General features: G+C 40.8%; 1 protein-coding gene across 1 annotated transcript in view; it reads left to right on the top strand.

Moving 5' to 3' along the window:
- LOC126413380 (protein TAPT1 homolog) overlaps positions 1 to 12,290 on the top strand; it is a 135,967-nt gene that overhangs the window by 48,358 nt on the left and 75,319 nt on the right. The window contains exons 4-5 of the mRNA XM_050083260.1: positions 7,793 to 7,970; positions 8,051 to 8,186. Coding sequence (XP_049939217.1) covers positions 7,793 to 7,970; positions 8,051 to 8,186 — 314 coding nt within the window. The remainder of the gene's footprint in view (positions 1 to 7,792; positions 7,971 to 8,050; positions 8,187 to 12,290) is intronic.

Here is a 12,290-nt window from a genome sequence, read left to right as displayed (position 1 = left end):
CCTGAGCATCCCTTCAGTTCAAAATTTGATTGAAAATTCCAGGTAGAAGCTATACCAAATCAAATTTTACTTTATATTCTCTGTCGCACAACAACATACTTTACTGGACATACTTCTTATAATAGTTAACTTTTCAGCTTCAAAACATACTATTTTTATCATAATGTTGTTATCTACTATATTTCTGCAATCATAAATGATGGTAATCATCATCTTTATCATCATCATCATCATCATCATCATCATCATCATCATCTTGTAACATTATTTCCCCTCTATCACAAACTTCTTACATTATCTCCATTAAGCAAATACTTCAAAATCCTCTCACTAACTTCCTAACACCATCGGTATTTCCAACACCTATCTTTCCATACCAAGTGATAGCTGTAAACAAAATATTTATTTCACACACAGAATCTGTAAGACTTTCCATTACCATAAGTTTTGTCTCAAATGTGTATCATGTAATTGTCATATGAGTTATGAATGAGGTGTTTCGTAACAAACAAGTTAACTGTTCTTTGAGTTGTTAAAAATCAGACAATGTGCAACATTCTTGTGTAGTGTCAAGGATGAACATTAATAAAGAAACATACGTAATAACATAGGTAATAAATCATATTTATAAAGCATTAAACATATTAAAGGTAATGATGCCTGGTATCAATAAGTGTTAAAAAGTATATATCACAAGAAATTGCATTATCTGATATATCAGTTGCGTTTTTTACAGCATAAAACTTCCTAGCGTGTGTAATGATAGCTCTATAACGAAGAACAAATATACTGGTGTTATCTAACCTAGACATATGTAGGAAAAGTGTCATAAAACTTTAACTGTGAATATTTTACAGGTATTTCTTAGCATAATCAGTGTCATTAGCAAACAAAATGTGTAAATTAAACAACATTTTAAATCAATTAGAGAAAAATTATCTTGTGGTTTCTCCACCGTGAAAGAAGAAAGTCTTTAGACAATTGTTACATGTTGTTACTGACACAGATATATTTGTAATTTCAGGGGTTGCTTGGGAAGAGCTTTTACGTTTCAATACAGTACAAAGCCATGTCATGTGAAGTCATTGTAGGCTGATACAAAAGCTGCTGAAAGAAAACATTTAGAAAATTTGTCAGCTGCAAAAGACTGAGCACCAGAAAACACATTCTGGCCAAAGAATAAGCCTAACAATGGAAAATACAGAATGGAATAATAACAATATTATGAAAAGGATAAATTGCTACACATCATATAGAGGATATTTTGAGTCGTAGACAAGCGAAACAAACAGACTGCTATACATTTGAGCTTTCTGCCAAAAAGACTTCTTCTAAAGTAGAAAACACACACAAATTCAAACAAGCACAACCGAACACATATCACCACTGGAAGAGCAGTTGAACGGAATGGATGGTGTCTTGAAGGGAGGATATAAGATGAACATCAACAAAAGCAAAATGAGAATAATGGAATGTAGTCGAGTTAAGTCGGGTGATGCTGAGGGTATTAGATTAGGAAATGAGACACTTAAAGTAGTAAAGGAGTTTTGCTATTTGGGGAGCAAAATAACTGATGATGGACGAAGTAGAGAGGATATAAAATGTAGACTGGCAATGGCAAGGAAAGCGTTTCTGAAGAAGAGAAATTTGTTAACATCTAGTATAGATTTAAGTGTCAGGAAGTTATTTCTGAAAGTATTTGTATGGAGTGTAGCCATGTATGGAAGTGAAACATGGACGGTAAATACTTTGGACAAGAAGAGAATAGAAGCTTTTGAAATGTGGTGCTACAGAAGAATGCTGAAGATTAGATGGGTAGATCACATAACTAATGATGAAGTATTGAATAGGATTGGGGAGAAGAGAAGTTTGTGGCACAACTTGACCAGAAGAAGGGATCGGTTGGTAGGACATGTTCTGAGGCATCAAGGGATCACCAATTTAGTATTGGAGGGCAGCGTGGAGGGTAAAAATCGTAGGGGGAGACCAAGAGATGAATACACTAAGCAGATTCAGAAGGATGTAGGTTGCAGTAGGTACTGGGAGATGAAGAAGCTTGCACAGGATAGAGTAGCATGGAGAGCTGCATCAAACCGGTCTCAGGACTGAAGACCACAACAACAACAACAACAACACCAACACCACTGTCTCTGGCCACTGGGGCTGGGGAACGTCAGGCTGTGTGGTTGACTTGGCATGCCTGTCTGAGAGAGAGAGAGAGAGAGAGAGAGAGAGAGAGAGAGAGAGAGAGACTCTGCGCTGCTGGTCCCTTTATTCATGAATCATCACCAACAACATTGGCAGTTGGCAGCAACTGTGGAGAAATTTGGAGTTTCAAGCATGGATCTTCACTTTGCAGGAGTGTTCGCCGATTTGAAACTTGTGGCAGACTAAAACTGTACCTGCATCTGACACCTTTGACTTTTGTGAGCAAGTGCTCTACCACTTGAGTGATTCAAGAACATCTCACAGCCATTCCTCACAGATCACTTTTACCACTATCTCTCTCCTGACTTCCAAAATTCACAGAAGTTGTCCCGCTTACGTTGCAGGACTAGAACTCCTGGAGGATAGGAAATGCAGACAAAATTGTTAAATGATAGCCTAAGGAATTGTTTTGAGGAGTGTTAGATCTTGTGCAGGAGGACTTCTATGTAGTTTGGAGGCAGGAGAGGTACTGGTGGAAGTTTCAGTTTAAATCAAAGAATGAAACTACTTCAATCAAACAGTACTGCTGTATGATTATACTTACAACTTTACCTTATTAATTTTCAGCACATATATAAACATTCATTGAACAACATTTTAGAGATGTTATATGGGACTGTGTAATCAAAATGTACAAGAATATTTAATACTTCTCCAAAGATGAGAATAATTTCTAGTGAGGAAGGCATCCCCACATAAACCATGGACCTTGCTGGATGGCATATCTTGCGTCCCGTATGATATGTATAGCTGTACTGTTAGTGGAACCACAATGGAGGATTATCTGTGGAGACATCACACTAACCAGTGGTTCCTGAAATAACCTTTTTACTAGTTGCACCAGCAACAGTGTGGGTGATTGACTGATCTTGCATTGTAACATTGGTGAATGTAACTGTGGTGATACTGTGAATGGCTGAAAGCGAGGGGAAACCACAGCTGTTTCTTTTTCATAGGGTGTGCACCTCTAATGTATGGTTAAATTATGGAGGCATCCTCTTGGGTAATATATTCTGGAAAAAAACAAACCCTATTCGGATCTTTGTACTAGAATTTCACTGGAAGATGTCATCATGAGAGAAAAGAAAACTGGCATTTATCGTGTCGGAGCATGGAATGTTAAGTCCCTTAATCTGGTAGGTATGTTAGGGAATTTAAAAAGAGATTTTGGTATGTTGAAGTTAGTATATACAATGGGAATTGGGGGGTTATCAACACAGAAAACAGTAGGGGTTTTGAAGGAGTAGGCTTAATACTGAGTAAAAACGTAGGAATCTGGTTAAGGTACCATGAACAGCACAGTGAACGCTTTAGTGGAGCCAAGATAGATAAAAAGCGAACACCCACCACAGTAATGCAAGTTTATATGCCAATTAGTTCCACAGATGATTATGATGGCATAATATAGATTGGATACATATAAAAAATCTACTCACTTGGAAACGGCAGGGGGGGGGGAACCACACACACACACACACACACACACACACACACACACACACACACACACACACACACACGCACACGCGCGCGCGCGCTTTCGGAGCTATATGCTGATGAGATTGAAAGAATATGATGTGAGAAAGATATTTAAGGCAGTTAAGTGAAATGAAGATTTACTTGTGATGGGTGGCTGGAATTTGATAGCGGGAACGAAAGAGGAAGCTGCCTGGTAGAATTTTGCACTGAGCATAATTTTTTAATCATCACTAAAACTCATTTAAGAATGATGAAAGAGGGTTTGTATACGTGGAAGAGATGGGGAAACTGGAACATTTAGACTGATTATATTTAATGGTAAGACAGTGTTTTCAGAACCAGATTTTAAACTGTAAGACATTTTCAGTGACAAATGTGGACCCCGACAATAATTTATTGGTTATGAACTCTAAATTAAAACTGAATATACTGCAGAAAGGTAAGAAATTAAGTAGATGGAGGTGAGTGAGTTCAAAGAACCAAGGGTTGTTGACAGTATCAAAGGAAGCATTAGACAGTGATGCAATAGGAATGCAGTAGAAGATGAATGGGTAGCTTTGAGAGATGAAATGGTGATGGCAGCAGAGGACAAAATAGATAAAAAGACAAGGTCTAGTAAAAATTTCAGATATCACTCGAGATATTGAATTTAATTGATGAGAGGAGAAAATATAAAAATGCAGGAAATGAAGCAGATGAAAGGCAATATGGTGGTAAAAAAATGGGATTGTGAGAAAGTGTAAAATGGCTAAAGAGGAATGGCTCAGAGACAAATGCAAGGCAGTAAAAGTACCTATGTACAGGGGAAAGATAGACAACAACCATAGGAAAAATTAAGAGACCTTTGAAGAAGAAAAAAAAGCAGCTGTATGAATATGAAAATCTCAGATAGAGAACCAGTACTTAGTCAAGAAGAGAAACCTGAAAGGTGCAAGGAATTTATAGAGGGGCAAAATAAATTTGAGGACAATATTGTAGAAAACAAAGAGAAAGTAGATGATGATAAGGTGGGAGATAAAACACTGTGAAAAGAATTTGACAGAGCGCTGAAAGACCTAACTGTCAACAAACCCTGGAGTAGCAGATATTCCCTCAGAATTATTGACATCCCTGGGAGACAAAGGATGGTGTGTAAGATACGTGAGATAAGGGAAGTGCCCTCATACTTCAGGAAGACAGTAATAATTTTAATTCCAAAGAAGGCAGGTGCTGACAGGTTTGAATGTGACTGAACGGTCATTTGAAGTCCTGTTTGCAAAATATTGACAAGAATTATTTACAGAAGAATGGAAGAACTGATAACAGCCAACCTCGAGGAAGATAAGAAACATAGGAACCTGCAAGGCAACACTGACCATATGACGTAGCTTATAAGAAAGGTCGAAGAAAGACAAACTGACATTTATAGCATTTATAGATTTAGAGTAAGCTTTTGACAATATTGACTGGATTACACTTTCTGAAATTTCAAAGGTAGCAGTGGTAAAATATGGAGAGAAAAGGTTATTTATAGCTTGTACAGAAACCAGACAGCACTTGTAAGAGTCAAAGGACATGAAAGGGAAGTAGTGATTGAAAAGGGTGTGTGAAAAGGTTGTAGCCTATCCCCAATTTTATTCACTATGTACGCTGAGCAAACTGTGAGGGAAACCAAGCAGAAATTTAGAAAGGGGATTAACATCCAGGGAGAAGAATTAAAAACTTTGATATTTGATGCTGAGTCGCAGATAAGCACAACAAAAAGACTGTCACAAATAAGCTTTTGGCTGGCAAGGCCTTCATCAAAACTAGAGGACAGTCTCTCTCTCTCTCTCTCTCTCTCTCTCTCTCTCTCTCTCTCTCTCACACACACACACACACACACACACACACACACCCCTCACATGCACATGACTGCATTCTCCAGCAACTGAACTCGTGTCTGTCATCTATTTCTGACAAAGGCCTTGCTGGCCAAAAGTTTATTTGTGACTGCCCTTTTGTTGGACAGCAAAATAACTCCTGATGACCAAAATAGCGAGGAAATAAAATGCAGACTGGTATTAGTGTGAAAACCATTTCTGAAAATATGGAATGTGATAACATTTAATAAGTGTTAGCAAGTCTGTTCCAATGGTATTTGTCTGGATCACAACATTGTATGACAGTGAAACATGGACGATAAGCAGTTCAGAGTAGAAAAGAATAGAAGTTTTCAAAATATTGTACTATAGAAGAAGCTAAAGATTGAAAGGGGAGATTGATAAATGAGGTGGTTCTGAATCAAATCTGGGAAAACAAATTTATGGCACAACTTGACTAAAGGAAGGGATCTATCAATAGGAAATGTCCATAGGCATAAAGGAATTGTCAATTTCTTAATGTAAGGACATGTGTGTTGGGGGGGGGGGGGGGGGGGTAAAAATTGTAAAGGGAGACCAGTGCTTGAATACATTAATGGTTTCAAATGGATGTAAGTTGTGTTAGTCATGCAGAGATGAAGAAGTTTGCACAGAATAGACCAACTTTGACAGCTGCGTTAAACCAGTCTTTGGACTGAAGATGACAACAACAATGGAGGAGATTTGCATCCTTTTTAAAAGCAAGTCATATTATCCAACATCATATATAATATTAACCCTACAGTGAAAAATACCTTCAAGTGACATTTTGCATGTGATTTTAAATTATTTGCTTGGTAAAAGAAAACTATGCATCTGTATAAAATTAAGGTTTATAGAAAGAGATATGTTTTTGTGAACTTTTTCAGCCACAGACTCATTATCAGACAAACAAGAAATAAACAAACTTCATTTGTTGAAGGTCTTGTATTTATCCTATAATCATGCATCATTGTAACCACACTTAATTTTGTAGCATCCCCACCACCCACCCCACCCCACCCCTCTTCTCCTTCAGGTGGCTCAATACTTGCTATGAGCATAGGATTGGTGAAAATTAGAAAATTAGGCCTCGAGTCTTTACAGTACTATGTCCCTTTCCGTGCTACAAGTGTAACCTCTGACTGTCCATTATACTACCCTCAGGGAGCCTCAGGGAGCTAGCAAGTAATGGCTGAGTACAGGCATGGCAGTCCTGGCATCCTGGGCTGCAGACTGTCCAGCACCACGAGTCCTCCATTACTTAAACTATCTGCCAGGTTAAGTAACCACTGTTTGGCATTACATTGTGGGTTACAGGGAATGAGGCTCTTGTCTCAGTTGCCCACAAATCCTCAAAGTGTAATACATATTGGTGGGGTGAATGGTTGTTGAGGTTAAAAAAACCAATTTCCCCCATAATGTTAGTTTCCCAGTTATGTAAAGGAATGCTGCGGTGCAATCCCACCCTCTGATGTTACTATTACAGTTGTTATTGGACTTGGTAGTGTGTGGGAGAGTTGGCTATCTCTGTGGGTCTGGTATGGAGAGGTGGCCTGAACTTGCTCTCCTAAATGTTGACATACCCAAAAGTTCTTAGTAAGTTACTAATTTATGGTAACTGTTTCATATTTCAATAATATCAATTAGTCATTGCACTACTTATGAATTTTTTGGGAAGACCTTCAGCTAGATAGTATGCTAGGCAGTGTTGCTGTAGGGGTTTGGGTGGGGAGTCAACTCTCCCCGAGACTTTGCTCTCCCAAATTTTGGTATTACCGTCAGGTTGTTAACATCTCTAAATTGTGTCAAAGTTCATTGTAGGAAGTAATGATTTGTGCTCCAGATAAAGATGCTGCAGCTGCTGCTGTTGCTGTTGTGGTCAATCATGAGAATGGTTTAATGCAGCTCTCCATGTTAGTTTATTCTGTGTAAGTCTGTTTATCTCTGCAGAACTACTGCAGGCTACAATCACATGATCTTCCTTACTGTAGTAAAGCTTTGATCTCTACAAACCCCCCCCCCCCCCCCCAACACACACACACACACACACACACACACACACACACACACACTTCCACCATATAAAATTCCTTCCATTCTGCGGTGCCTCAACTTGAGACATGTGAATATCTTTATAATCATTTTACATTCAGATTCACTCATTCATTTATCATGTTGTATTCTGAGGTGTCAAAAGGCAGATGACATGAACTGAAAAAGTTTTTGATAATTTCTGATTCCAGATTGAAGAACTCGAAGTCAAAGAAGATTTTGAAACCTGCAGAAATCTGTGATCTTTTGAAGGCTTGTATTTTGGTCATGTGTAGTATGATTATGTCATATATTGATACATCTATGATGTATCATCTTATTAAAAGTCAGTCTGTCATTAAACTCTACATCTTCTACAATATGTTGGAGGTAAAGTTGTCTGTAAGTCACCTAACTTTTTTTTCCTTTTGTGCATATTATCTTGTATAAATGGTTGTACCAATTTTCAGGTTGGTGATAGATTGTTTTCCGCTTTTGGCCAAGATACTATAGATGCTCTCTTTTGGACGGCAACAGAACCTCGTGATCGGAAAAGGGAGCATTTAGGAGTAATACCTCATCTCTTATTTGCCATGGTATATGTATGTATCCTTCAGTAACAGTGTGAGGTCATCACAGAAATGTTTAACTAATTACAGTGGAAGCCACATAAAAAGGCATAGTGCATAACTGAAAGAATTATTCATATAAGAATAAGGAAGACTACTACTTCCTCATGGTCGTTTTGCATAATGACTATAATGGGAATTTGCAGAAGTATATAGCCTGTCAGTCTACATATGTACCATCTGCTAAAGTTATAGGAAAAGGAGGAGGTGTGTGGTACTGATGCTCTTATTTTCTCCGTGCCCAGGTGTGATGGCTAGCAGATTATAGCTGTGTGGAGTACTTACTTTTAGAATATAGTAGGAAAAAGTCGTTTTTTTAAGAGCATAGATTCTAGCAATGGAGAGAGATAAATAATTTTATGGGTGAATTGGTGAGTTTAAATGCCAATACTGTGTAAGTTAAGACAAGGTAGGTATCATTACAGGAGGCAAGATTTGCAGGTACCTGCCACCCAAATTTCAATACATGTTATACCATTTCTCAGGAACTTAACTACTGTTCTCTTGCAGTTGTGTACTTCTTCCTTTAGTTTGGTTATGTAGTTTTGAAGTTGTCTACTGTGCATGTGTGTGTGTGTGTGTGTGTGTGTGTGTGTGTGTGTGTGTGTGTGTGTGTGTGTGTGTGTGCGCACATGCGCGCCCGGGGGAGGGGGGGGGGTGAGATGAGTGTGTTGTGTCTAATTTTCCAGTAACTTTGCTTTAAAAACACATTTCTTTCATAATCACAGAAAGGCTCAATAAGAAAGAATGTTAAAAGTATTTAGCTTTCATAGTTCATACTTCATCAGAAGTGGAAAACTGAAACACACTAGTCATATTAAGGGCCTAAGGCTGCAGCAACTGCAACTGAGATTAGCAGCCTCTGTCTGGGGTGAGTAGTGGGGGCTACAGAAGAGAGATAGCATTGTACGGGTGGGGGAAGATGTGAGTGCTGCTTTTGGGAGCATGCGGTGATGTGTAGGGAACAGCAAAAGGCTGATAGTTGTAACATCAGAAGGGTGTGTGATGGGAGGTGGAAAGGGGTAACAGAGGAGAGAATTAGAGAATGGGTAAAAATTATGTTTGTATATTGGTGGGATATAAGGTGTGTGAGTACTGGAGTGGGACGAGGGAAGGGGATAGGCAAGTGGAGGACAGGGACTAATGAAGGATGAGGCCAGAGCAATATTGGGAACAAAAGATATGTTTCAGGGAGAGTTCCCATCTACACAGTTCAGAAAAGCTGGTGTTGGGAAGAATCCAGATGATGTGGACTTTGAAGCATTTGTTAAAGTGAAGCACATTGTGTTGGGCAGCATGCTCAGCACCTCAGTGGTCCAGTTGTCTCTTGGTGGTAGTTTGGTGGCGGCAGACAGCTTGTAAGTAGTCATGCTCATGTAGAAAGCAGCACAGTGGTTGCAGCTAAGTTTGTAGATTACATGGCTGCTTTTATTCGTGGCCCTGCTTTCAGTGGTGTAGGAACTGCCTGTGAACAGGACTGTAGAAGGTGGTGGTAGAAGAATTTGTAGGACAGGTTTTGCATCTAAGTTTGTTGCAGGGACGTGAGCCATGAGGCAAGGGGTTGGGAGCAGGGGTTCAGTACATATGGACGAGGATATTGCTTAAGTTGGGCAGATGTTAGAATCTCACTGTGGGATGGATGGTAGGATAGTAGGGAGGATATTTCTCACTTCAGGACATGAAAGAGATAGTTGAAACCCCAGTGGAGAATATGTACAGCAGTGGGCACCTGCGTGGCAACATCCAATGTGATGTAGAGGAATCCTTCCTGATTACCCAGAGTCTAAAACCTCCTTCATTTATGAAATCTTCATGATCTGGACCAAGGGGAGGACACACTATCCACATGCCTCCATAACCTCAACAGCCTCCCCCCATTTGTTTCACCAGGTCCTCCTCAGACCACCAATCCACCTTCCTTGATGTAGACCACCTCAAGAATGGCTACATCAGTACTCAGTTCACATCAAACCTACGAACTACCAGCAATATCTCTACCTCAAATATACCACCCATTCCACACCAAGAAGTCCCTTCCATGCACTCTAGCCACACAGAGTCATCACATCTGTAGTGGTGTTCTGTCCATCTCCAAAAATACAAAGGATCTCCCCGAGTCATCCACAGACTGAAATTACCCTCCAAACCATGTCCAAAAACAGATCTTCCTTGCCTTGTCTCCCAATCATCTACCGTATGCCTGCATACCCACTGTCTGCCCATAAAGGAGTTCTCCTGTCATGACTTAGTACCACCCAGGACTGGAGCAACTAAATCACTTTGTCCACCAGAATCCAGCTACCTCTTGTCATGCCCTGAAATGAGAAATATCGTCCCCACTGTCCTACCTTACGCTACCCTTTCAGTGATATTCCGCCACCCACCCAATGTACACATTATCCTTCTCCATCCATACTGAACCCCTGCTCCCAACCTCTTGCCTCTTGGCACATATCCCTGCAATACACCTAGAAGCAAAATCTGTCCCACACTTCCTTCGTCTACCAACTTCTTTAGTCCTGTCACAGGAATCTCCTACTATATCAGACGAAGGGTAAGCTGTGAAATCAGCAATGTGATCTACAAATTAGCTGAAACCACTGTGCTGCTTTCTATGTGGGTATGATTACTTGCAAACTGTCTGTCTGCATGAATTATCACTGCAAACTATTACCAAGAGGCAGCTGGACCACAGAGGTGCTGAGCATGCTGCTCAACATGATGTGCCTCTCTTTAATGACTGCTTCACTGCCTGTGGCATCTGAATTCTTCCCATCAACACCAGCTTTTCTGAACTGCGTGAATGGGCACTCTCCTGCGACATACCTGTTGTTCCTGAAATTCCTCTGGACTCAATCTTTCACAAACATCACCTATTCCACCAAAGGAAGGTGACCTGTGAAATCAGTCATGTGATCTACAAGCTAAGCTGCAACCACTGTGCTGCGTTCTATGTGGGCAAGGCCAGCCGGTGTGGTCGAGCGGTTCTAGGCACTTCAGTCTGGAATTGTGCGACCACTACGGTCGCAGGTTCGAATCCTGCCTCGGGCATAGATGTGTGTGATGTCCTTAGGTTAGTTAGGTTTAAGTAGTTCTAAGTTCTATGGGACTGACGACCTCAGATGTTAAGTCCCATAGTGCTCAGACCCACTTCAACCATTTGAACCATCTATGTGGGCAAGACAACCAACAAGCTGTCTGTTCGCAAAATGGCCACGAACAAACTGTGTCCAAGAAGCAATTTGCCCAACCTGTTTTTGAGCACGCCACTCAACATGATGTCCTTCATTTCAATATCTGCTTCACAGCCTGTGCCATCTGGATCCTTTTCACCATCACCAGCTTTTCTGAATTGCGCAGGTGGGAACTTGCCCTGCAGTATATCCTATGTTCCCATAATCCTCGTGGTTTCAATGTTCATTAGTCAATGTCCTTACCCATGTAGCCCCTTCCGTGTTCCTATTCTAGCACTACAAAACTCTCTATTCCACCAGTGCACTGAGTCTTTTTACCACCTCCTTTTTTGCTATGCCCCTCCCTCTCCCCCACACTCTGTCTAGCCTCCCGACTGCACCTAGCTGCCCCACTCTCTGCCTCAACCCTGCATGCTCCTAGCAGCACTTGCTCTCCACCACCACTATCTTGCTATCCCTCCCCCTCCCTGCCTCAGTCTCCTGCTTACCTCTCCTGGGTCTAGCTGCCAGAGACTGTGCTCGTGTGTGTGTGTTTAATTTTGACAAAGGCCTTGTTGGGCAAAAGCTAATTGTGTGACAGTCTTTTTGTTGTGCCTTTCTGCAACTCAGCATCTCCGCTATATGGTGGACTCAACCTTCATTAGTCTCAGCCCTCCACTTGCCTATCCCCTTCCCAGCTCCCACTCCAGTACTCACACGCTTTCCTGCCAACACACATACAAAGTCCTTTCCAGTTCTCTGCCCCCCCCCCCCCCCCCCCAACCTTCCCCCCCTGTTCCTCCGTCCTCCTGCTTCCCTCAAAGTGCATTCTCTTGAAGCTCCATCTAGCTATCCAATGCCATCTCCTACATGTCCTTCATGGGCTTACAGGCAGCATTAGAATCTTT

This window comes from Schistocerca serialis, chromosome 1 (genome assembly GCF_023864345.2).
Source record: "Schistocerca serialis cubense isolate TAMUIC-IGC-003099 chromosome 1, iqSchSeri2.2, whole genome shotgun sequence".
Lineage (NCBI taxonomy): Eukaryota > Metazoa > Arthropoda > Insecta > Orthoptera > Acrididae > Schistocerca > Schistocerca serialis.
The sequence above is the reverse complement of the archived record's forward strand: the minus strand, read 5'-3'. Positions and strand labels throughout refer to the sequence as shown.